General features: G+C 40.3%; 1 protein-coding gene across 26 annotated transcripts in view; it reads right to left on the minus strand.

The window, feature by feature from the left end:
- Positions 1-27,256, minus strand: part of RBFOX1 (RNA binding fox-1 homolog 1) — a 1,171,935-nt gene that overhangs the window by 537,266 nt on the left and 607,413 nt on the right. For 18 of the 26 annotated variants that reach the window (XM_058035432.1, XM_058035424.1, XM_058035431.1 and 15 more), the window contains one exon: positions 26,392-26,429. The exons of the other annotated variants lie outside the window; for them this stretch is intronic. Coding sequence is in view for 12 of the 18 variants with exons in the window: in XM_058035408.1 (XP_057891391.1) it covers positions 26,392-26,429 (38 nt within the window). In the remaining 6 variants the exon portion in view is untranslated. The remainder of the gene's footprint in view (positions 1-26,391; positions 26,430-27,256) is intronic. 26 annotated transcript variants of the gene reach the window in all.

The following is a 27,256-nucleotide window of genomic DNA, read 5'->3' on the forward strand; positions in this document are numbered from 1 at the left end:
AGTATTCCCTCCCTTTTTGTGTTTCAACATATGACAGCTTTGTATATAAAAGCAGTCCTTAAAACATCTGAGTCACACAGGCTCTCTCTTCCCCAATCCATTATCTCATAAAAGAAATGCCATAAATGCAAAAGCAAAAATAGCATCAGCAAGTCGTTGGGGTGAGCAATGTTCACTGAAGGAATCCTGATAAAGATGGTTATTTCCCTTTGGAATCCCTGCAATGATGTGGAGCTGCAGTCATAACTGGTAAAAACTGCCTCAAAACTGATCAATAATAAAGAACTTTGAAGTAAATAAATCTGAGATCTGCTACCACTTTTGTTTCCTTGTTTTAAATTCCCACCAAATAGAAAGTATTACTAGTTAATTTTTCACTGCTTAAACTGGTTAACCATGCAATTTCATCATCCCTTGTAACAGGTTCAAAACAACACCTAAATCTGTGGCTAACTTTACAACAAAAACATTGAACATTATCCTTTTACAATGCAATTACTCTTACTGATCCTCATGGTATTAATGATATTAATGATGTAGTCAGAGAAATACATTCCACAAAATTATGCGACAATAATCAAAGGATAATATTGAGTAATCCCATCAGATAGTCACCAACAACACTTTTTTTTTTCCACTCATCAGGCTGAAAAAATCCATTTCTTAACGGGGTACAATGATACCCAGTAAAGACAAATGAAGCTGATGCTCAGCAGATCTAAAGAAGCTTCAGAAGAGCAGACCCAGGACAGGGTTTGGCACCCGATGAGCACTGAGATTCTGCAGCAGAGCTGCTCCACTAAATACTGTCTCTGCTGGCCTGTCCATGGTGCAAACATTTCATGTGTAATTAATGGATAAAGGTTCAAGACACCCTTTCAGCCCATATCAGAGTTATCCCAGGCTCTGGAGCACCAGGCAGCAGAGGAAGGACAGGGGTCTCCCCTGTCCTCAGAGCTCCTGCAGCGCTGAGGAACAAAACCACAACAGGAGAGCAGAACTGCAGAATTATCTCCCCAAATAACAGTGCATGTCCTCTGAAGGCTCCAGCTAACTGCACTTTACATAATTCCCATCTGGCACCCTCAAAAGCAGAAATAACAGAATTCTCAGATGCCATTCATGGCAAATACTTTATCAGCCACTATCTTCTGCTTGTCAGGAATTTCAAAGTGCAAAGGGTACTCCAGCAGCTTCTGATCAGCAGGTTGATTTCTTCATATGTGAAACTAGTTAAGATCATGAATCAGAGTCTAAATTTAACTAGGAAATTATAATGGGTAATTCATCCTCAATTCTGTAAAGGTAGAAGAACTGACTTTAACATTTTGAATATGCAAACCAAATATTTAAACAATATGGGGTAGAAGGAGACAACTAGAGCACTAAGAGTGATAATAGCTGTCTGTATTTCAATAGAGGCAGCAATTCTGATATCCTGAATGTGGAGCACTCAGGGTTTGTGGCTGTGGGCCAAAAGCACAGCACTGAACAGGGACAGAGGAGGTTTCTGTAGCCCAACACCTGTTCATCAAGTTCATCAAATACATTCCAAAGAATCGAACTTGCAGAAATATCAATCAAAAATCTGAGTCAGGATTTCTGGCAGCCGAAAAAAAAACCCACTGAAAAACTGCATTTGTGTTTGTGAAACCCCCAAACAATCAAAAGGCAGCAGAGTAAAAGCTCAGAGAGACACCAAAACAACCTTAACCCCGAAACTGCCACACGGCTTCAGGGCGAGGTTACCGTGCCCACCTCCCCACAGGAATTTAATCCACCCACCATAATTTTACCCAGTGCCTCAGCTCTGTACTCTACAAAGCAGCAGCTCCTGTTCTAACCACCTTGTTTCTTTGCACATGATTTTCTGAACAAAAAAATGACTACAAGGTTTTTCAACAAGATGAAATAACAATTCTTCATTCCAAAAATAATAATCACAATGGCTACTGAAGTCATCTCCCTTTGCCACAGCACCCAGAAAATGCTGCCCCTTTTTGAATGTTTCAAACCTTTATAAAATATAAGAGCCTATGTGTATTTAATTTTCTTTTACTCTCATTTCTGATTTAGATGCCTGAAAAAAGAGATTGCAATCCATGTTTGTAGGCATTGAACATTACAATGATGAAAAATGACTTAATTTGTGTTAGTAAATCACTGAGATCAGTTTTTGTAGGTTCTTTTATTTTACCCACAAGTCAGTTGCAGGCTTATTAATGACCATAGAAAACACACTGAATAAAAATCCATGGATATGACATAAATATAAATGGTTCAAGGAAAAAGAAACTTGGAAAATTACCATCTACAACATTAAAAAGGAGTATTTTTTAGCCTACTTTAGAATAGGTAATATGTTTACATCCTCCACTGAAATTTTGGCAACAATGATACAGATGACAACTTAGTTAACTGCTGTTATATTTTTACAGATACACACTTCAAAAGATAAATTAATTCTTTGAGACGAGTAAAAATATTTCCATCTCCACATCCAGCAATACCAGACAGGTTCTAGCCTAGAGAGAGCAAGTAAACTTGAATAGAAGTTATTCAGAAAATGGTATTTTGGTAGATTCAGAAAAGTGGCATTTGAAAACGGCAAGGTACTGGTGATAACAGCCAAACCTGAGCTGAGATTCAGAACTGAGTGCGCTCATCCACAAGGAGAGAGGTCCCAGTGTGCACACAGGCCTTGATCTGGGCTCAAGGCAGGAAAACAAATACATGTACAGCCAATATTAGAGTCATAACAGTGGAGTTTCAAAGCTGTTTTTTAGTGCAATAGAGAAAAAGGAGGGGAAAGCAAGATAGCCTGGTTTATGTTTGGACAGGGAAATTGTCAGTTGAGAGAAGGAGATAAGAGACAGCCTGGTAGAGAATTGTATGAACTGGGATCCCTACAAGCTTAAGATAGGCTGAGGGAGATGGGAAAACAGGTCTGCTGGCTGAGACTGATAACCTAAAACCAGAGCTGCTCCATATGCTTCAAAAGAAGCACTTTTAATAAGAAAGAAATCCCAGCAATGCCATTCCTTTCATCTCCCCCTGCTGTCATGGTGCACTAACCATGGAACAAGAGTCCCTCCAAGGCCATGCTCCAAAGGCTCACATTGCAAATACCACTCTGAACAACCACAGAGACAAACAAAAGGAGGGAAATTAACTCAGAAAATTAATAATAATAATAGCAATAATAATGAAGGTCCCTTTCTTTGGTTAGTGAAGCTTCTCCGCAGTCCTGGCTTATCCTGTGAGCTCTTTTTTAACCCTGCCTGGTCACTTGGTGAGAGGCAGAGCTGACAGCAGACCCGCATTTCCTGGGGGAGAACAAAATGAGCACAAACCTCAGCAGCACACACTCCCAGGTGTGCAGCTCCCAGCTGGAGCAAAACAGAACCTCAGATGTTTAAATATGTGAGCATCTGTGAGGCCCCAGGAATCCTGGAGCTCCCTCAGCTACGAAAACTGCACCCAGAGGTCTGCTTGCTCAATAACACAGCTTTGGGCAACTGATGGCACAGCAAGGAAATAGATTTGACCAATTCTCTTGAGAAATTCTAGAGAAATTCTCACATATTGCAAAGATTTCAGTATAAGTGATGGGGAGGAAAGCTTACAATCAGACAAACTGGTTCTAAGGAGGTGACAAGAGGTGACAAGGACATCTGTAACTCCCAGGGTGAGAGGCACACAGCTCTCCAGCAGCACAGAAGCCCAAGAACACCTCTCTGGTGCTACACAACAGGTAGAACAGAACACTGGAAGGAATTTAGTGCAACTGGAAACCCTCCAGCTGTTCCAGAGTGTGACAGTGCTCACAGGGCTCTTGGATGAGGGAAGAGATGAGGATCTGACTCCATGTTTCAGAAGGCTTGATTTATTATTTTATTATATATATTACATTAAAACTATACTAAAAGAATAGAAGAGAAGGTTTCATCAGAAGGCTGGCTAAGAATAGAAAGGAAAGAATGAAAACAAAGGCAGCTGCCCCAGACTCTCTGTCTGAGCCAGCTGACTGTCGTTGGCCATTAATTGCAAACATCCAAGATGGGTCAATCACAGATGCACCTGTTGCATTCCACAGCTGCAGATAACCATTGTTTGTTTACATTTTGTTCCCGAGGCCTCTCAGCTTCTCAGGAGGAAAAAATCCTAAGGGAATGATTTTCATGAAAAGATGTCTGTGACACCAGAGCTCTCTCAGAAATGCTCCTGAACACTGCGGACATGCACAAAATCCTGATCTCCATCAGCTCTGGTGCTCTGCTCTGCCTGCAAGGGGCAAAGCTCCCCCTCCAGCAGCTTCTCTGGGGCAGTGGTTTTGCTAAAGTGCCTTCCCCAGGTGAGAAGGGCTCCCCAGTCAGTGAAAGGTGAGAACAGCCCAGTCTCTGACACAGCCCAGCACTCGGTGCTTGCTGCAGCTGGGCTTGCTCCAAGCCAGAGGCACGCGGGCTGAATCTTCCAAAGGACAAACAAGGCAGCCAGAAAATAACTTACAGCAGCTTTGTGGCCACAATCACCCTCTACACGTGGAAAATGGTCAAACAGGAAAGAACTCAATTTGCAGTAAGTTGAAATATGATGTGAATAATACCTCTAAGGTCTTTTATTTCAAGGAGAAACATTTCAGAAAATTTTAGTGGGTACACTTTCAACAAACCTCAGGGTGGTGCATTAAAAAGGCACAGGGAAAGGTAAAAATTCGGTACACACTGAACATCCACCACAAGATTTAAATTTAGGAATATATGGGCAGAGCAATTCAGAGCAAAGTATGCTTCCAGCAAACAGCCCTGTTTCCCAAGTCACTGTTGTTTTTTTTAATTGTGCATTAATATTTTGCAGCAAAACCAACAGCTGCTTCTGATTACTCTCATGAGAAGCAGTTTCCTAAAATTAATTCTACTTAAACCCAAAAGACATAACTGTTCCATTAATATAACTTGTGCTAAAGCCATTAATATTTCAAGTGCGAGCGCAGAACTGAGAGATAAGAACACAGAACTGAGCTGGAAATGGAATAGTGTCACACACTCTAAAAAATAATAATGTTGGATTTGTAGAGCAATGAAAACACAGAAGAAACACTATGAAAAAGTGGATGTTTATCTGCTCTTGTGTTCATAATTCCTGTGACTCACCAGAGCCCCAAACAAGCAGGGAGAAGTGTTCATTGTGGCTCCCAACTATGTGAGGAAAAACTGTCTTGAAAGGTATTTGGATACAAATATTTAGAGATGTGAAAATAAGTTGTCCTTAGCAAAGAGACTGGATGGAGCACACGATGAGAAAACAACACAAGCATTTCTCTCACTATCTGGGGAACAAATAGGTTTTGAAACACAACTGAGAATTTTTAGAGAATTTAAAAGAAATCATTCACTTGATATTTAAATTCAAGCAAAGAATATTTCAATTCTAAAAGAATTCATTGCACCAGTGAAAATGAATTAAACCCACATGTATTCATCAAGTATATACATCAGTTTTGAAGTCATTGCTCAACTTTCACAGCTTAAATAATTTGAGAAACTTGTTTATTACCACATACAGCATAATTAATATGTGGCCTTATTTAAATAGCAAAGAGAAAGTCACATTTCATGAATTATTTTGTAATTTAGATAATAAATAAATTCAGCACATAAAAGTACAGTGCCATTGAACTTGTTATTATGCAAAGCAAACCGGCAAATATAAAGAAGTCATGAGCTCTAAGAAAATTATATGTTAGAAAAAGGAATCTAACTGCTTGTTATAACTCTAGTTAAGTTTGTTTCATTAAATTAACCCCCAAACTTAGTTAAGTTTTATATGCTTTAACTTCTCACTGGAATAAAGCAGTAAGAAATTTTGCTAGACCCTTTCTCTAGGAAAGAGCATAAAAAGTAGGGATTCAAAACAAGTTTAAACCAAGAAAATAACTGAATACAAATTCAGTTTGCTGATACAATTGTGTATATTCTGAGCTCTTGTTAGTATGATAAGACAACATTAACATTTTTCACTGTCCCAAATTATCGAAATACTGAGTCTAATTTTTTCTACTTCATGTCTCATTAAAGTTCATGTCTCATAAAATGTTCTCAGTCTTTTAGTAGCTTAATAAAATATTTAGGTATCTTCTCGTTAGCCAGAAGATCAGTATAAAAAGGTACCTGCCAGAATGCTAATCTGGAGATACCCCAGCCAAATACTTATTTTTCCTTGCACAGAACAGTAACCTTCTTTCTGGGCTAACAAAACTGCAACTGCAAAAGCAAGGCAAAGAGGTCAGAGTCTATTCCAAAGCCATCACTCCCACCAAAAGTCATCCTTTTCCCTTGGAATATCAAGATGCAAAAGTATGTGACTGCTTAGACCAAAAGCAGATTAAGCTAAAGGCAAAATTTACTCTTATTTGAAAATGAAAAATATTAGGTATATGCTCAACTAAGAGAATGATTGACTCAGTTTACCCTAAATTTAGAGCACATGTACTTTCAAAAAGCTCTAGGATTTTGCTTTAGGAACCACCCCAATCTTCAAAACATAATGCAAAAGCAACATTAATTATGCAAAACCATCATCTACTAGAGTTTGCTTTTTATTTTGCTATGAAACCTTTCAGAAAGGAGCTCCCACTTCTTAAATATAACAGAGCTGCATCAGGAGAAAAAGTATTGATCATTTAAAACCAACAAGGAGAATTTTCTAGTGATTGTTTTTGTGCAGATGCTCTCAAACCATTGCATATATTTTAAGAACTATTCTAGAAACTCAGATCAGTGTCAGATGTTTTGTGGAAGGTTTGATGAGGACTTTTCCAGTGGCTTTTGGTGGCTGGCACCAGAGTCACTTTGACAACACCTCACTGGGAGCTCTCAGCTCTCACTGCACTCCTGCCACTGCACTCCTCCCAGAGCCCAAAATCTGCTCTGATCAAAGCTGAAAGGACAACCCAGCCCCGGAAGGAGGAGAGGGAGACACTTCCATCAGAACTGCAAACTGAAAACAGAAAACTTTTCTGGGATTCTAAAGGAATACATTCAAATCCTTGATGTACCTGATTCATGCACTGTATGAGTCAGTCTGTGAACTCATGCACTTCAATCTCCTGCATCCAAAATCAAGGCTAGATTTCTCTGGTGATAGTAATTTTTTGTTCATTTGGGTTTATAAAAAAAATATTTTAAAAGGCTTGCTTGAACTGATATGATAAAAATATGTAGGTTTTACATGAATGAGAAGATTACTCATAGTCATGTTTAATTCAGTAGCTTAATGTAAATATTAAGGAAAAATAGTCTAAAGCAAAAAAGGGAATTAATTTAATTGTAATAACACTCCTCTTTTGTACAAAAGATTAGTCACAAAGGCAGTCAAAGTCAGAGGGACGCAAATGCAAATGGATCATTTACAGCTGAACACTGGATTTTGCTCATTTGCAGAGCACTCCTGTTTACATTTCTAATCCAAGAAAAAGAAATAAATTATTTACCAATTGCCAAAAGCCCTGGAAAGTAATCTGTGTTGGCAGTGGGGCCAAGATGATGAGCAAGGCTGAGTTCCAGCATCAGCTAAGGCCCCTCTCAGACCTGCCAGAGCGATGGGATGTCCTGCAGGACCAGGCAAACAGAGATGGAAATAAAGGCAAAGAACCCCCCAACCCCACAAACGTCCTGAAACAATTCCCAGGTCACTCTGGGGAACTCAAGGAGTGATCAGCACTAATCCCAGTCCTTCCCCAGCAGATGTGATTCATGTTCAGCCAACCCCATTCCTATCACCGTGTCCAGCAACAATCCTGCCACTAATCCCATCAAGGGGATTCTTTGTTGCGTTTTGTTGGGTTTTTTTTTTTTTTAAATTCCATCTCTCACCGACTCAGATAGCAGAATCAAATCCTGAACAATACATTCAATGAGTTACTTAATTAGCTGGGTGAAGGTGAAACAGAAACAGCTGAGTCAAATAATGAGATGTCGAGAGCAGCAGCTCAGAGCAAGGAGGGATTTGGAAGAATTCTTCCTGCCAGAAAAGGAAGCACAGTACTTTTCCAACACAGAATACTGAGGGATGTCCTCTTACCATTCCAGTCCCTCCAAAAATACCAGCTGGGGGGAAAATACCAAAGTGAGCTGACAAAAGCAAGGAGAGCAGAAATCACATTACAGCAAGCATCATTAAATGAGTCATTGGTAATTAACAAGTTTGAAACAAAGCAAAAAAACCCCAAACACAAAACAACAACAAAACAAAACAAACAAACCCAAAGCAACTACCCAGAAACATTTTCTAGATAAGTTAAATAGAGAACACAAAAGGGTTGTAATGTAGGATGATGATCAAGCAAGTAGTTTTTGCCTCATTTATGAAGAGGCTTTCTTCTCCCATATATTAAATAGCTAAACAAAAATTTCACCGCTCTATTAATTAAATCTATTTCATTCTCCCCATTGCAATCCAGAGTCAGAGCAAGTCTGTTTTTCTGCCCTTAGCATTAGCTGAGGGCTCTTGTAATCAGACAAAATTGCAGTCAAAACTAGCTAATAAATCCTTGCTTTATTTCTGTGTTTGGACAAGCAGCTGGATTTATCCCTGCCCTGCAGTCTCCAAGGGATGATTTTTGCCACTATAAAGGAGCATAACATTACATTTTGGCCCATGCAGGTTTCCAGGGGACTCTGCCAGAGACCCTGGGCACTGGCAGGAATTCAAAGCACTTCTTTCCAATGGAGCTGAACAGAGAGACTGTGCTTATTTAGAAAAATAATAAGGTTTAAAAAACTGTCATTGTTACAGCTCTGTGAGTTGCAACTCAAAACAAACATGTGGTGCTCAAAGCCCAACTGGAAACCTGCAAGATAAACTGAGAAGGAGGTTTGTCCCTGACTAACTCCTCCTCACAAAAAAACAAACTATGTAGTAATTGGTATATTTTTAATTTTCACCAAATCCATTTTTTCCAGCCAATATTGGCATATCCCTGCACTATCCTGAATAAATTAGTGCCTGTCTATCTGTCATCCTTGCCAAGAGAAACTTCACAGTAAAAGTAAGCAAAAGTGAGAAAATAAATAGAGAGGTGTAAACAGAAGTGAAGGTGTGTCATGGGAGATGGGATGCAGCAAATCAGGCAAGGCAGAAAACAGTAAAACAATTGTTTAAATACTCCAGGAGAAGTAGGATAGCTCTTATTAATGTGAACACCCAGACTGGTGCCCCACCAGCCCTACAACAACTTTACTCAGCCAGAGTAAGGAATAATCCCAATGGCAGCAGGTCACCCATCACTGAAGGGAGCAGCTGGGAGAATGGGACATTCAGAAAAGTCCCATTCTTTAATGAAAATGCAATGAAAAATGGGACTTTTCTGTAATGAAAATTCTTCAGCTTCACAAATCCAGCCCTTCTGAGTTTCTCCAGTCTGATTCTCCCACTCTGCACCCACACACAGGTCTCACTTTCAAAAATATATTAAATTTGCTTTTTTTATTTTGTTTTTTCTTCTCCCATTAAGTGCATCAGAAATATTTTATCCTGAAAACCTTATATGCATCTATTCCATTGGGAAACATTCCATCAACTCTCCAGACTGCCGGGCTAGCAGAACAGGCCATGGGATCTTGTGGCATCAGAGCCTTGTTCTAGTGGCAAATACTTCCAGAAAAAGAACCAACTTACGTACACAACCTCTGTGCATTATCTGCATTGCAGCCACAGGATACTTCATCACATACAAATAGGAAATATAAGTGTTATAAAACTATGTCATAATATAAATATAAATAATTTTTTCACCTTCCAAAATATAGGAATAGAAGAATAGTCCTCAGAGTGTAGTAAAATTTGGATTAAATCTTTTTTCTTCCTCATTTATGGCTTATTTCTGCTAAGAAATTTAAGATTTACTTCCAAATTTTAAATTACTAAAAATCTCAGAAACAGCCATCTTAAAATATTGGAACTAGGAACATTTTGTACTTCAGAACTGAATTTCTTTTTCTCTCACATTCATACTGGGTATCTATAAATGTCTAAAAACTAAAACTCTTGCCTTAATAGATCTGCCTTTAATGAGCTACACAACTGATCCAGATAATTGATAATGCAGCGCTGCTTTGGAGAGTCTCAGGAGCCTTAGGATTCCCAGATGTCAGGGCAAACACCAGGCACCCTGAAATTTCAAACATGTGGCAAAAAACTTATGGGGAAAAAACCAAAATTTCGGAGCTGCAAAAGGAGTAAAAAAATATTATTTACCGTAAAAAGCAGTAACATTGACAGGCACTATGTTAGAAGCTGAGCATGAAAATTCAGGTTGTAACATCGCTCTAAAGTACCACATAATTTTATTAGAAATAATAAAGAGCATTTCATATTAAGGAATGCATAATGGTGAATTTTGGGTTGTTTTTTGTGTCCTCCTTAAAAACAAGAACATTACCAGCTGCATTGTCCAGCTGGCTGGAAGAGCCCTGCCAGGGGAACATTTCCTTGCTCCTGCAATCACTGCAAGGACATGAAGTTGTGTTCCTTAATTGATGGTGTCAAGCTCTGCAAAAACATTCCCACATATGCAGAGTCAGAAATGGGGTGGTGGATACAGTGAAAGCATTGCACACTGCAGCCTTCAGCCTTAAAGTAAATGACTTTTGATTAGACTCATAAATTACTGAACACGTGGCTGCAGCAGTTGTCAGGAGTTATCAGATAACACAAACTTTACATGGAATCAGAACTAATTCCTGCACAGTGCTACTGCTGTAAAGGCTGCAACAACAATGGCAGACATATCATTAAATGGGCAAACCTAGAAATATAATTAAATTAACTGATAATCATCTCTCTTCTTCTATCCAGACTCTAATTTAATGCACTTGCAAATGTAATGAGGTTCACTGAATTGAAAAATACTGTGGAAATAACAGAAACAAGATTAAATTAATTGCACGACATACTGATAAGAAAGCTTGCCTCAAATTATGTGAAGCACATTTCTAAAAGCCATTAAAAGGCCAGTCACATATCATGCACCTTGATGACAAATAACACATTTAAATTATTTTTTTCACTAACTGGAATATCCGTTGTGTTTCCTAGAACCATATGCTAATTGCTTGGTGCTCTCTCATCTTCAGGTAAATAAATATGTGAAAAACACTTGGGCAGTGAAAAATTAAAATCTGGCCAACAACCAAAATTACTTCTGCTCCAATCATTTCCATGTGATTCACACTACAGAATTTGAGATGAAGACATGCTAAATGTATTTATACCTTGCAGCAGCTTGGGTGAAAAATTATGTTTTCTTCCCTAAGAAACCACCATTTAAATTTCCACAAACAGGAATAAAACATTCATTCTGAAGGCAAAATAAGCAGATCTCAGTTGTGCCTGGGAGTGTTCTGGACAATGCAGCATCTCTGAAGCACCATCGAACATATAGAGCAACCATCCATTTTTATTGTTTTTTCTTTCTTAAAAAGAGCCCTGAATAGGAATTCCACCATCTCTCTACTGTGCAAATACTCGACTGCATTTAATGCTTTAATTTAAGAAACAAGAAAATCCTCACATAAAAAAGCACATTAGATATTTTAGTTTATTTGAAAGGAAACCTTTTCTGGCATGATCCAGTAGACCAAAATTTCAAACACTAGTGGGAGCTACAAGGCATCCAATGCCAAGGATTTCAGTGGAATCCTGTCAAGTAATTCCAAATTTGTATTTCCTTGCGGGGAGATTAACAACAAAGGATTTGCATTAGCAGCCAGCACAGGGCACTTAAGCCCCCGTTCCCCTGACACGTTCCAGAGGGCAAACAGAGGGCTGGAACCAGAGCTTCTTGTGTTAACAGGGAAAAGCAGACAGTGGCAACTCCCCAGATGGATTTGTGAGCAGCAACACGCTGCAGTGACAAGAAGAATACAAAATCACAGCGGGCCAAGACACTCCTGAGCTGGAGAGCAAAGAAGAAGGGAGAGAAACGTTGAGAAACAGTGAATTAAATCACAGGGCATCGTGCTTTAATGCCAGGGCACTCGGGTGCTGACCCAACAAAAGGTCAAGCAGACACTTGGAAGAAGGTGAGGATTCCACTAATATCAGCTCAGGTGATGAAATGGAAGCCAAGCAATGAAAAGGCTCAAAAAGCAGAAAATTCTGATGACACAAACTCCCTTCATGCTCTTGTTCTTTCAAAGGCCTTTGTAGAAAATCACCCGAGAGAGGCTGAATCATTTTCCTTCCAGACTGGATTCATCTGACCTGGCTTTCCATGTCTGGAGGCAGCTCTGCCAGCCTGGGCATCCTCTGCTCTGCTGCTCACCAGGACAGGGCTCTCCTGAGCAGGAGCCCTCTCTGGGTACTGTCATACACATCTTTTCATGAAAAACCCTTTCCTTAGGATTTTTCTTCCTGAGAAGCTGAGAGGCCTCAGGAACAAAATGTCAACAATGATTATCGGCTGCTGTGGAATGCAACAGGTGCATCTGGGATTGGTCTCATGTGGTTGTTTCTAATTAATGGCCAATCACAGTCAGCTGGCTCGGACTCTGTCCCAGACACAAACCTTTGTTATCATTCCTTTCTATTCTTAGCCAGCCTTCTGATGAAACCTTTTCTTCTATTCTTTTAGTATAGTTTTAATGTAATAGATACCATAGGATAATAAATCAGCCTTCTGAAACATGGAGTCAGATCCTTCATCTCTGCCCTTCTCCAAGAACCCTGTGAACACCATCACAGGGGGCACCACATAAAACTTTAAATAGCCAGAGGAGACCACACGCTTAATACACCTGAACTCAAGTCTCATCCTGTCTTTACTGTAATTATTCTTTTCTCATTTGGCACCTTTAAAGATATTTTACTAAGTATTTATATAGAGTTCTACCATATTTTTTTTCTATCTTCTGTGTTTTTATAAATAGCCAGTTAAGTTAGGAGCTTTAATAAAGGACTTCTTGTAGTAAAATTACTTATTATTCACTAAATACTCAATTCTTAAGAAAAAGAAATAGTGAAATTAGGGGTGTATGGATACACTTGGGGAGAATTCCAGGAGGGTTTATGTCTATATAAACAATTCTTCAAAAGGGAAACTCAATGTTTATACTGCATATATGTCTTGTTACTTATAAAAACCAAGCATTATTCCAGGAACAGATGGTTTGTCAAGGTGGCCATACACGATTTTATTTTCTATTTTCAACATGCCTTCAGTGTAACTTTAGTTCCAAAAAGATCTGGTCCTAAAATCCATTAAACACTGACAATAGAGTAGAAATTGGTGTTAATTAGTCTGGGCCTCCTCCCAAATCTCTACCAATTAAACAAGTGTTTAGTGCTATTAAGCTTACGTGTTATAAATCTTTATCAGCATAACAGAGTTGTAAAATGGAAAAGGAGGGAAGCAGGAGAGTATGGAAGAAGTTAAAAAAAATCTAAAACCAAAAGTACCTGAAATATTAAAAAAGGAAAACCAGCTGCTTCCTTCTCTTTACCTCTAAGTTACCAGAACAAATAGGCATTTTAAAACCCACAACTCTGAGTGAGATTAATATCAGGTTTTTAGGGTTCAAAATATATTTTACACATCACGTAAGGGGGCAGACAAAACTGAATTTTCCAAGGGGGATTTCCCTACACAGTCTCATGTATTGGTCACACCATTTGTAACGTAAGGGAGCAACACTGGGAGGAGGACAGGGGTGGGAGGAGGGAGAAAAGCTTTCTAATCTACTTCAAGATAAAACTTGTAAACTTGTGTGAGAAATAGAATTCTAATGCAGGGCACTGAAATGAACCAGTAAACACAGAAGAGTTCCACATTCAGCAAGTCAGAACAGAGCTCTGTGGTTTGAGGTGTCGGCTCAGACCAGTGCCCATCCAGGTCAGTGTCCCACCTCTCCCTGTGCTCATTCCAGGTGCTTCAAAAAAAGACAAACAAATAGCCTCTGTTCCCCACATCTATTTAGTTTCTAAAATCATTTATGACAAACTTACTGCTGAGATAAAATGCTTATTTACAGCTACTTAAATATCTATACAAATGTTTACAGGGAAAATCAATCATGATATATTTCTGAGCAGAAGCAAAGGGGCTTTTTTGAAAAATTCACAGCAAGGGCATCCAAACCCAGTGATTCCACAGCCTCTCTAGACCTTTGCTCTGGGGTTTGTGTAACCTCTTTGTTAACAATGTTTTCCTAATTTCTAGAAAGAATTTCCTGTGTTGCAGCCTGTGTCCATTACCCTTCTGTCATGAATGAGAAGCTTGACTAGGCCAATATTCAAGCAGCAATCAATTTATTAATTAATATGGTAAAGTATGAGCAATACAGCGTTGGGTACAGAGGGGGAATTTTTCCCTCCAACTGCACACCCATAGTTGAGGTTACAGGTATTTATAGGGGTACTCAAAAGCTTTCTCAGCAGTTTCTATTCCAAATTTTTACATCCCAATTCTATATACTGTTGTAATTTAGTTTTTCTCAGGATGTATCCCAAAAGGAGCATCCCCAGATGGTGCTGGTCTGGTTTCTGAAAGGAGAAAGACAAATCCCATCTGGTGAAGTCCAGCTTCCAGATGTGGGCCCACCTTTTAATTACAAGGACTATAAATCTCATAACAGTGATGTCCAGCTTCCCTTGGTTGAAACCATAAACCCTTGAGTTGATGTTCATCTTCCTTTCTCAAGCTGCTTTTCTCTGTTTTGTTAAGTATGTTTCCTTTATATATATTCTAAAGCTATAGTTTCAAGGATACAGCAATATTCTAAAGTTATACTTCAAAAGGTTATTATTGCAAAATTCTGTAAGGCTTAACTACAAGCAAAGAGCAACATCCTTAACGCTTTAATTCCAATGCTCCTAAATCAACTAAGATTAATTGTGAACAAAAGATAGGTTCAAAGGCCTTCTTCCATGCTTTACTTCCTCAGTTATTATTAGAATTTGTCTTTATAACTGTCCCATGGTTGGTCTCTACACATCTCACGATCACAAATACACACATTGCCTGTATGTACCTGACACCAAACACAGCTTGGTATTTCACACTTCCACTGCACTTCCAGGGAGTCTGGCTCCATCTTTTTTGTGCATTTATCTGGTTAATACAGCACCAGCCCTGATCCTCCAAACCAGCTCAGTTTTCCCTGCACCTCTTTGTGCCCCAGGCAGCAGCAGGGGCACAGAGATCCAACTCCAGAGCTCAAGCACTGAGCAAGGGGAGCACAAAACCAGCCCCTGCTCCTCTCCCACTCTGGGACAGCCACTGGAACCCCAGGATTTTCTCCTTTTGCAGGCAGGGTAATCAGTTAGGGGTAGGAAGCCCTGATAAAGATAACAGATGCATTTCCTGAGCAGGAGCAGTGGCAGAGGCAGCAGGGCTGGGAGGTGACAAATTGCATTATGGTAACAGCAGCTCTCACAAGGCTTGATTAGTCTGCACCAGCTTCTCTGCCAGATACATCATGGCCAGAACTGGTCAGAGGGTAAATTTGTATGAGAACAGGAAATAATTGCCTAACAATAACAACATAATGGTCACCTCCGTTTTTAAAGATGATGAAACATCCCCATCCAGCTGGAGAGAAGATAATTTTTGGCTAACGTTCAGGAAGCAAATGTTGGTTATGCTGGACCAGCAGAGACAGGATGAGCAGACAATCTAATCACTGGCAGCTCTTCTCCTCACACATCTAACAAAGGGACATTCTGCACATGGCACATTTTTGATAAACTGGAGGTGAAAATGCAAGACAAGAATTTGCTAAAGGAGCAGGAAAAAAAAGGCGTTTTGCATAATCACTTCTAATAGGCATAGGAAAACAAATGGAGGAAAGGTGAGGAGGATTTTAAGCATGTCCAAGTGACTTGCAGCTGGGGTGTAGAACACATCTATCATCCTAATTGCTGCTCAGTCTTGAGTGCCTGACAAGTAGAACATCTGTGTTTAGATAACACAGGCCTGGACAGACCATTCCAACTCCTTTGGGATCCCTGCTCTGCTGTGGGAAAGATCAAAGCCCAGGGTAAAGAGCCCCTGTGTGTGACACAGGTGACACCAGCAAGGACCTGCTCTATGGGACCTGCCTGCCCACCAGGCTGTGTCTGGCCAGGGGCTGCCCTGGGACTCCTCCAGTCTGCAACAGAATGAAAACAAATTCAGCCTTTGTGATATCCATCCACAGCTGTGTGCCAGCTCACACACTACATGACAAAATGCCTGCCAGAGCTCTTGTTCCTGTGCAGCAACACAGGAGGATCCACCTCCTGCATGGACAGATTTGTAGCTGGATGAACAGAGGGGGATAAAGAGGCATTTAAATGATTAATACAATAATGGCACCAAGATTCCACACTCATTCAAGGCAACAAGAGGAATTTTTTGGAGGAGCTGAAAGGATAAAATCAAAAAGCCTCTATGAGGACACACTAAAACCCCATTTAGAACATTAACCCTGTGGGGCAATGGGGTTTGAGGTGTTGTAATGTTCGTCCCACTCCAAGTTCTGTCCTGACTGAGGAACATGCTCAGCACTGGCCAGGGCAGCAGCGCTGGAACCTTCTCCAGGATCCCTGCTCTCCCACAAGGCTGAGAATCATTTGCTTTCCAGTCAGGGAGCCTAATGCACAGTTCAATGGATAAGCAGAAAGACAAGGACAACTGGAAAGGTCACTGCAATAATTAAAACTTACACCTCATGAATTACACAGTGACTTTCCTCCTCCGATTCCTGACATGACACGCTCTTGCTGGGATGAACAGTGGTGAAAGTGTGGCAAAGAACCCCAGCTCATGTCCCCATGCAGATTGAGGGGTTGGAGGAGCTTCAGGGAGCTCAGTGTAGCTCCACAATGGCAGTGGGTGAGCCTGAGCCCTTCCCAGGGGTGTCAGGAGGGCACAGCCCCAGGCTGGAGTCCTGCAGGGAATTTCAGAGCAGTTCCCCAATTCCCCAGCAGTGCAGCCCCTCCTGCTCTGCCAGGGCTGCTGTTCCCTCACATCTGGGCACCATTCCATCCCTTCCATCCCACGAGGCGTCCCCAGCCTGGCAGGGACACCCAGAGCAGCTGACAAAGCCCAAGCATCGCCCAAGCAATTTTCTAGAAATCTATTTTGATTTAGGTGAAATGTACATTTTTGAGTTGAGTTTGTGGTTAGAAAACAGACCTATTTAGCCTGACTGCAAAACTTCGGCTCAGAGAAACTGCTTCAGTGAAGGACAGAGATAAGGATGGGGAGACAGAGTGTGATACAGACAGACTGCTGTGAGAGCAGGTCAACCTGACCTAGGAATTCTTTCAGATGATGAAGAACTAGCGGCAAACGTCACGCAAAATTCGTAAAAATGAATATGTATGAACTGATTGTGAAATTGTATGTATATGTATCTGAGAGGGGGGATAAAAAGGGACCTGAAGTTCCCAGATCATGTCATTTTAGGGGAACGATTCCCACATGTCCAGTGCTGTAATAAACATACCAGCTTTACACCTTGCACAAAAGTTGTGGAGTTTTGATTATCTCCACAAAACGAGCTGCACCCATGAACCGTGATGGCAACAACAGCAGCCCTGACTGCCTCTAACACAGCCAACACGTGCCCAAAACACAAACAGAAACCCAAGATAGCCCTGTCAAACCATCAGAAAAGGTTGTTCTCTTGCCTGACCTACCCAGTACAGCCACCATCCAGGATGAGCCCCTTCTCAGCTTTCACAAGAACACCACCTCAATACACGTGATTTTTCTCCAATGCTTTTCACAAACCAAGCACACCTACACAGACAAAAGACACCTCAGGAGAGGGGTGGGGAAGCTGGTGTGGAAGCCTTGTGAATACAGACCACTATAAATCTAATCTTACATATCACAAACCAGGCACAATTAGGAGGGGTAACAAGGAACTGCAGCTGCAGGATTATTTGTGCTCAGTATTTATCACAGGATGATATCAAGCTCATAAAAGACTGGGTTTATGAGAACAACACTGTAAATAATTTTTTTTCCATCATTTCTTAAACACTCAACAGCAAAAAAATCAGCTTCTGTAAAAATCAACATGTATCCTACATAAAAAAGCAATTTGAAAATCTGAGCTTTTAAGAGAATTTTTTTTAAATGTCTTTTCCCCCTCCATTCTGTCAAGTTACCATGGGATTTACCAGGACTCTTAATTTATGGAGATGTTTTCATTCTGTGTGTGAAAGCATGCATGCAAATACATTCGTGTCACATTAAATTCTAATTGCTAAGTCCAGAAGTGAATTTAGGAGAATACTTAAACTCAGCCAGTGTATTTCTCAACTGATTTTCAAAACCAGATTATGCTTTTTAAAAAGCAAAGTAGAGAACACTCCTTTAAGCTACCAAGGGCCACAGATTCCACTGTTGCTTCAAAAACTCAGATTTGAAACTGAAAACCTTCAGTTATGAGGCATTTTTTGTTTGTTTGTTTTAGTCAATCACCAAAGGAAGAAACAGTCTGACCCTTTGTACTTGAAACAGGTTTGGGCCATTAATCTCAAACCTATTGGTTCCAAGCACTGAGGGAAAGTTCAGGGAACTCTTGAGGTTCTTTATCCCAACTGCAGTTAAATTAGCTCAGTGATTTAATAACATTCCAGCCTCAGAATGAACAAATTATGAAGATTTCTCTATTTATTACCCTTTTTTACTTCTTTTTTTCTGCTCTGCCCACTATAAATACTTTTAAATGTTGTGAAGGCTTGAGTTAATAATGAGAACACAGGACCCCAATTTCAACAAAGCATCTTCCCAGGAGGAGCTTTTCCTCAACCAGCACTGCTGTATCATAGGAATTATTCTAGAACCTCATAAATGTCCTTATAAAAATGCTTTGGAGATATAAGAGTATGTTCCCCTATAGAAAATGCAGCATGCAAAGCATCACAAAGAGAAAGAAAAACCTTTCTGTCAGCACTGGCACAGCTCTCTGCCATGAAATACCCAAGGATCCTTTAGGAATTACTCTACAAGTCTGAATGGTCAAAAAACTATTGGAGAATGGATTAGAGATCATACAGAGTATTAAATACTCAGCGTGGCCCCTGCTAGCCATGGGAATGCTGTTTGTTCTCTTCTAGGCATGTTATCAGCTAATCTCAAAATATAAGCAACACCCAACACCTCCCCTTGCCTTGAAAGAAAGGCAAAGCCCACCTGAATTAATCTCTTTCACTCTGTGTAATATTCCTGTGGATTGGTTTGGAAAGTGCTGAAGGAGATGCACAAATGCACTGTGATCCCATGTGGACAACGGGCATGCTGAGCTGAAATGCAATTCTCATGGCTGTCCCCTACATTTAGGAACACGCTGAAACTGCGAGCCAACATCACATACACAACTACAAAATTAAGTTCTCTTCTTGATTAACCTAAAGACGTTTCCTAATCTGTGTCTGATTTCTCTATGTTCAACTTCAATTTAAGTCAAATCTGTTAGTTTGCTACTTGCACTGTGCTCTTTCTGCCATCATATAAATGATACCTTAGAAAAAACAAACAAAATAATAAACCAAACCCAAAGCAACACCCTAACTCACAACTGATTTAGGATTTCAAAGTGCCATCATTTAAAAGAACAACATTTACATTTTGACAAGCAGTGAAAGCACCAGCAATCAGAGGCTTACTGGGAAACATGGAGCATGTAAATCATATTCACTCGTGGCTCAGAGGTTCTCAAGTATTTATTCAGTTTTTGTAAGCAGGCAATCATTGTCACTTGCCTGTTTCCAAAACAGCTCTCTTCTAAAATGCCTTTTTCTTATTACTTCACTGTGAGTGAGGTATTCTGTGTATGCAGCACCTCAGCTGTGTCCCTGAGTTATTATTAATCAAACAAACGATCTCTCTCCATGAGCAAACAGTAAATTTGCTCTGATGGAGATGGTTGTTCCATGGCTTTGGCTTTCCTCTATGCACTCTGTCATCAGCCACGTCCTTCCACTGCCACAATGGTGAATTTAACCCTTGTAATTTTGTATTGGACTGTAAGAGAAGCCCTATTCAGGTACTCTGATTTCTATTTGTCCCGCTGGTGCTGATTTTCCAAGAACTGATGGCCCATTTGTGAGCAGTATTAAATGTCCTTCAATCCAATCCCACTGTGCAGTTATTACTGATTTCTTGGACCCTCTCACACCCACCCACTGCCAGGTGAGAGAAGCTCCCTGGCCCAGCAAATCCACCAGATCTCAAATTAAAACAATGAAGGGCTTTGACAGAATTCTATCATTCAGAAAATATTCAAGTGCAGCACTGAGGGCCAAGCAAAATAAGTCTTTTGAGAGGCAAATGAGAAATTGTAAAGCCCTCAGACAGCACTATAGAAAAAAGGAATGACGGAAATAACGGCTCCATTTCAGGTAAAAGCAACTCCTCATCAGGATGGGATTACTTTGGAAACTTCCAGAACTGATGCCTTTCCCACGCTTTCTGGTACAGCCTTAAAGCCACGTCATATATGAAACAAACAGCCCAGAGCTGGAGGTAAATTGGGTTTTGTCTTTTACATGTTGGGTTTGAATTTCTCTTGCCAGAATGTGCATAGAAAGTCCACGTGTGAAGGTGTTAAAAGGAAAACAATTCATGTTTTTAACCCTGACACTCACAACCTGAACTTCTCTAATGCTACTCTCTTGATTTTAAAACTGAAATAAATGCAAACATGCATCTTTAAAAGCTTTGTGGATCAATAAATTGTCAAAAGAAGAGAGATGAAAATGAGGAATGGAAGGGTTTACCTTGTTTCATCAAATTATCCTTAAACAAGCACAGGTGGATTGAAGACATCTTATAAATATGTCACATATTTTGGTTAGACTTCTGCTATGGTAATATCCTCAATTAGAAATATAATTCTACTGTTCTTCACTTTCACTGGAACCAGCCCCAGCTCATGTCAGGATGTGCAGCAGATCCCTCTCTATAGAGAGCAATGGCAGATTTATAATCAAAATATATTGAGAAACATACTTAAGACACAAGATTCTTCTGAACCACCTGTTAAGGCCAGGAATTCAAATCTGCTCTCCGTGGCTGAAGAAACAATTTAGTCTTTCTGCACCTCTGGAATAACATTTGTTAAGAAATTAATATTTTTCTGAAATTACTCAAAATTAAAATAATAAGCAGTAACAAAACAAATATTGATTTTTTTTTTCTTTTTGCTTCTAATCTCAGTGGGACCTGATTCAAACCCTGATTAAACCACAGCTAGACCAGTTTCCATAGCAGACACTCCTGGAGTATCTAGCAAAACTCATGGTTTTGTAAAACTCAACTGGTTTTCTGAATTAATTCCACCCCCCACCCCACCAAATTATGAATATTCTGGTTGCCTGTAATTTATTGCCTTAATATTCATCACATTACTTTAAGTGCTGGGAAACAGAATTTAAACCTTATAACCTGGTACAACACATACAATTCTCCTGGGATTAAAGAACAAAATGTGTATTGTATTGCAATAAAAGCCTTTATAAAATGGAATAAACCAACTCAAGATTTAGCTTACCACCACACACCTTCTAGCCATTTCTTAAATGAGGAAAGGAATAGTTCTAACTCTGGTTTACAACTACTTCAGGCTCAAGGTTCTTTAAAAAACAAAACAACACAAAAGAACCTTGCACATGAATAGGAACAAACCAACACACAGCAAAATAATGTGATGTCTGTGAAACAAAAGGTGGGCATTGGACTCTGTGATCTTGGAGTGATCACAGAATGAATATAAAAAATGAATATAAAAAGCAAGCAAAAAAGAATGGGCTATTGATTAGCTCATCCAAATCTTGTAATTCAAATGTTTTGATAGTTAAATCTGTGCCATCCTCTAACAGAAAAGAATGGGGGGAGAAAAATATGTCAAAAATCATTATGTATTTCTTAAAATTCATAATTGTACCACAGTCTAATGTTGTGAAAGCTGGAATGAAAAGTGAAATGCAAAGTGTTAGTAACAAAGATGTGAGGTAAGGCTATTTTGGTAACGTTTGGGGTTATTTTTTTGCTGTTTTTATGTTGAAACTCTTAAATAATTGAAGAACAGCTACTTAGTACAAATGACAAAAACTTTTAGCAATTAGTGTGTTTATGTTGTGCTTGCAAGGGAAGAACAACATTTCACAGTAATTGCCTTGTAATAAGGTTATTTTCCATGCTGCAGTTCCAGCTGCACCATAGATTTAACAGATATGCCTGTAATTGTTAAAAACATGACTTTTGCCAATGCTGAATGCAGCAGTGAAAGCCAGAGCAGCAGTGGCACGGGTGAAATGTGTGAGGTGGAAGGTGAAATGTGCTGAACATCCTCCCTGTGAGCTGCTGCTGGGGGCCAGCACAGCCAAGGGGTTTGTACCCTGCACATGGCTCACAAAGGTTTTATGGTTTTGTAAAAGATTTCATGTCCTAATTTAATTGTCACACTTCCAGGTCTTCTCTGACTCCTCGGAAGCCCCCAGAGTCAGCCCACTTAAATTCCAAGCCTCCAAGCATAACCACTGCTCAGCTAAGTCTCACCAGAGAGAGGGTTTGATTACAAGTCACTTTTGCCACCACAGCAAACCTGACACTGGTTCAGTTTGAGATGTAAGGGACAATGCTGCTGAGGGGCAATAACAACTCCATGAACTTCCCCAGAGCAGGGCACCAGCTAGTTAGGACAAGCCCAGGAGGGAGAAAACATTAACTCACCCTGTTCTCCAGAGGGTACCTACTGCTACCCACTGGCTGCTTATAGTGCTGTCAGACCAGAAAATATAGCAATTAACACATTATTTGTTGCTATCAGATTTTTAAAATTGTCAAAAATGTATCAAATTTGTGCTTTTTGTTTCATATCTTGGTTTAATAGCCTCACTTTACCCAGAATTCTTTATGCAGTGCTGCACTTGGTTTTAAGGCTTTCTTTGTCTGGCTCACAGCAGGCAGCAACAGGGGCAGAGTCCCTCCAGAGTTCACAGTTTGGGGATTTCAGGGAGTTCTGTCCAGCTGCTTTTCCACACAATGATTTTAATGGTTTTGCAGCAGCTCACCCCAAGGAATCACATCACACAGCATCTCTGGTCATCCAAATCTTTACAAACCTGAAAGAATGGACTCAAAGGTACAATTGCCCATATTCCACGGGTACAAACATTGCTAAGCAATCTCACATGCACTTCACCTGTTTTTAGAGTGTCACTCCAAATATTCTCTGCTTAGAATGCTAAACCAGCTCTGAAATGGGTGGGATTTGATCTTCTTTCCCAAAACAAATCACATGAATAAGTCCAGGGGGATGGAAGGAGAGTGAGAGGAAAGAGAGAGAGAGAGAAAGAGAGAGAGAAGAGAAAATCATATCCACAAAATAAAGAGAGAAACGTGATAGTTTGCAGTGAACATACACCAGACAAACTGTCCACAGCAGTGGAACAGAGGAGAAGGCTCTGGAGTTCACAGTAATGGGCACAGCAATTAATAAGACATATAGCACATGGTAAAATCCATTCTGCCATCTGTGTCAACTGTCCCCAGGTGGGAGCTGGGCATGTTTGCCATGCTCATCAGCATTAGGATTGCTGCTCCATGCCAAATCTGATTTTATTGGCTCCAATGCTAAAAAATCTATCAGCATTGCTATTTAAAGCTTCTCATAATAATACCACAATTCCAAGCAGAAAACACAAAACCACATAGCACTGGAAATCTTGCCTAACCTTAGTGCCTTCGGGGCAATTAACATTATACCAGAAAAGAATCTAATCTAAGGTTAAAGAGGTGACTGTGCAATGAGATATGTTAATTTTCATAATTGTTTACAAATTACTACATTTATTAAAAATGCTGTATATAACAGGTTATACAGTAAGAGTGGCAGAAGTAAAGTTACTTCTCTCAAGCCTATTTAAGATCTGATCCAGAAAAAAGTATAATACACTTCCAATTTAAGGTGAACATCAAGATCATGAGCAAAGGAAAATAATGTTGTTTCTCTTTCAAGCTCCTAGAGAAATGCAGGGGCTTTCTAGGGGTTTCCCTTCTTTACATCCTCAAATCCCCTGCGCTAGCAATGCCTCCAGCAAAAGGCAGCGTGTGCACCCAGTGCAATCTGTCACTTCATAAACAGTATCTGAATTATTTCCAACCACCAAGAGCAGTTTGTTGGCCTTGAAGGGACATCTGCCCTCTCTCTGCTTGATGGTGAGCCACGGGCAAGGGGCTGCAGAGCACCTCCAAGGCAGCCACGAGCTGGCACAAGGGCTGCAGGTGCAAATGCTGCCCCATGGGTTGGCACAGGGATGTTTGCACCTGCAGCCCTCCTGTCACCACCAGAAGCTGCTCCTGCTCCTCCTCCTCTGCTTGCACATCCCTGGGTGGTGTTTGCAGGCGTCCCAGGATGAGGGGAGAGATGAGAACCTTGACTCCGTGTTACAGAAAGCTGATTTACTATTTTATTATATATATATATATATATAAAAAATAATATATTATAGATACATTTATAAATATATCATTTATAAAATGATACAATATTATATATAATTTTATTTTAATATGTATTTAATATATTAAAATAAAATTATATATTAAAACTGTACCAAAGAATAGAAGAAAGTATTTCATCAGAAGGCTAGCAAGGAGAGCAATGGAATGAATAATAAAATCCTGTGACTGCTCACAGCCTCGAGACAGGTGGCTGTCATTGGTCATCAAGTAAAAACAATTTCACATGCTGGGTAAACAGTCCTCCAAATCACATTCCAAACCAGCAAAACATGGAGAAGCTGAAGCTTCTCAGATTCTCAGGAGAAAGGGTCCTGGCAAAAGGATTTTTCAGAAAATAGGTGTGTGACACATCCCCAGGTGCACGGGATCTTGTGTAAATCCACATTTTCCTTTCCCATGGCAGCTGGGTTATCAGCAATCACAGTTATCCAGGGACAGATGAGGATTTTCTCAGTGGCCTCTGCCTCAGCAATCATCAGGGGGCTGCTTTCTGCATTTATTCCTGTGGTAACAAGAGCTTCAGATCAAACTGCTCACACTGAGAGCAAAACAAACCCTGGAGAAGGCATGAGAGACATGATTTGTTTTCAGGAGAGAAAAGCCACTTTTGGGAGCTCCTGTAGGACTTCCCACTTTGTGAGTCACACAGCAGTCACAGGGACTTGTCACTGAATTCTCTTCTGCAGGCACCAAAGGACGACTGTCTTTAAATCAGACATGTTAAGTACACCACATCTTCCCTTCAAAAGCAGCTATATTCTGTAACACCTACACATCCAGAATAAATTAGCTTTCTTATTCAGTGGTGTCAACAATGGTAAGCCCCAGAGAATAAGGGAGAAAGAGTAATGCTAGCCTAGGCCAAAATACTTATTAATTACACCTCCTTTCAGATGCCTCCCTTGTTGAAACCCTGTTTGCTGCCTCACGAAATAAGGAATAACACCTAGTCTTTAATTTATGAGCAATAATTTGGAAATTGCCCTCAATTTTTACCTCCTGTTCATTGTTCAACAATGCTGTATAAAGGAGGGAGATACGTTATCCCTCAAACTTTTCCCTGCACACAGCTCCCTGCTGAACACCAGAGGAGAATCTAATCTAAGGTCAAAGAGGTGAGTGTGCAATGAGATATTTATCTGCTGCCCACCCCCTGAGATGTCAACAGGAGTAGCTGATGGTGTCAGTTGTGAGACTCTTTCTGCAGCAGGCATCTGCCCATTACCAGGTGCAGAGAAAACCTCAGCTCGTTTCATACATGAAACTGGAGAGCTGTCATCTGGTAACAGATTTTTATTACTACCAGGAGTGTATTTGAATTCAAAGTAATGACCTGGAAGTACAAAATTCCATATTCTGTAATCCCACAAGCCGTGCAATTCTCCCTCTTCAGTTACTGCTGAATATCTCTATAGCTTCCTCTGCTGCTCCTGATTTAATATAATGCTATCAACAAACCTCCTTAGTGAACAGGGTCATGGCAAGATTTACAGTGCTTTTGCACAGGCCTGCAGGTGAATTTATTTTACCCAATACATCCATTTAGATCCATTTTCCCCAGAACATTATTCTTCAAAGACAACTTAGCGAGTTCTCCAGCATCAGATAAAAGTCAAGCTAAGTGGTGCAAAGATGACAAGGTGTCCTGCATGACCTTAATCAGAAGTTTAAGTGCAGGATAAAAGTGAGAACTGAACCGAGAGCCACTACCCCAAGTGCCTTTTTTTTTAAACATCAAGAAGACAAATGTTGCTGCTCAGACACTTTTTTTTAATTTTTTTTCCCTCCAGACTGACACCCACAGCTTGTGGATTGCATTCAGCAGGCAAGGGTGGGAGCAATATTCTGAGAAAAGCAGTGTCACTCACCAAACCCCAACGCACTATGTGAGAAAGCTCAGGGCGTCCTGTAATGACAATGGACAGGGCATTAATGGGAAAGAATTGGAATTTTCATCCATAGGTTCAGCACACAGTGTGTTACTGAGCCAGCCTAAGCAAGCCCTCACAGCCCTTCCCCTTCTGTTCCAGACATTCCAACCCTTATGTTGTTGCAGACATCTTTTATGGAAAATCCTTTCATTAGGATTTTTCCTCCTGAGAAGCCAAGAGGCCTCAGGAACAAAATGTAAACAATGATTATCTGCTGCTGAAATGCAACAGGTGCATCTGTGATTGGTCTCATGTTGGATGTTTTTAATTAATGGCCAATCAAAGTCAGCTGGCTCAGACAGAGAGCCAAGACACAACCCTTTGTTATCATTCTTTCTTTTTCTATTCTTAGCCAGCCTTCTGATGAAATCCTTTCTTATATTCTTTTAGTATATTTTTAATGTAATATATACCATAAAATAATAAATCAGCCTTCTGAAACATGGAGTCAGATCCTCATCTCTTCCCTCATCCAAGAACCCCTGTGAACACCGTCACACCCACACGGCTTTTTCTGTCACGTGTGGTGTCACACACACAGGCATGGCTCTGGCAGAACCACAACTTCCAAATTATGACAGAACTGTGGGGAGAACTTAAAGCAGCTTTCCAGTGCCTGTAAGAGAGCTGGAGAGGCTCTGACAAGGGCATGGTGTGACAGGACACAGGGAATGGCTCCCAGTGCCAGAGGGCAGGGATGGATGGGATAATGGGAATGAGGAATTGTTCCCTGTGAAGGTGCTGAGCCCCTGGCACAGGGTGCCCAGAGCAGCTGTGGCTGCCCCTGGATCCCTGGCAGTGC

Source organism: Melospiza georgiana, chromosome 16 (assembly GCF_028018845.1).
Source record: "Melospiza georgiana isolate bMelGeo1 chromosome 16, bMelGeo1.pri, whole genome shotgun sequence".
Taxonomy (NCBI): Eukaryota; Metazoa; Chordata; class Aves; order Passeriformes; family Passerellidae; genus Melospiza; species Melospiza georgiana.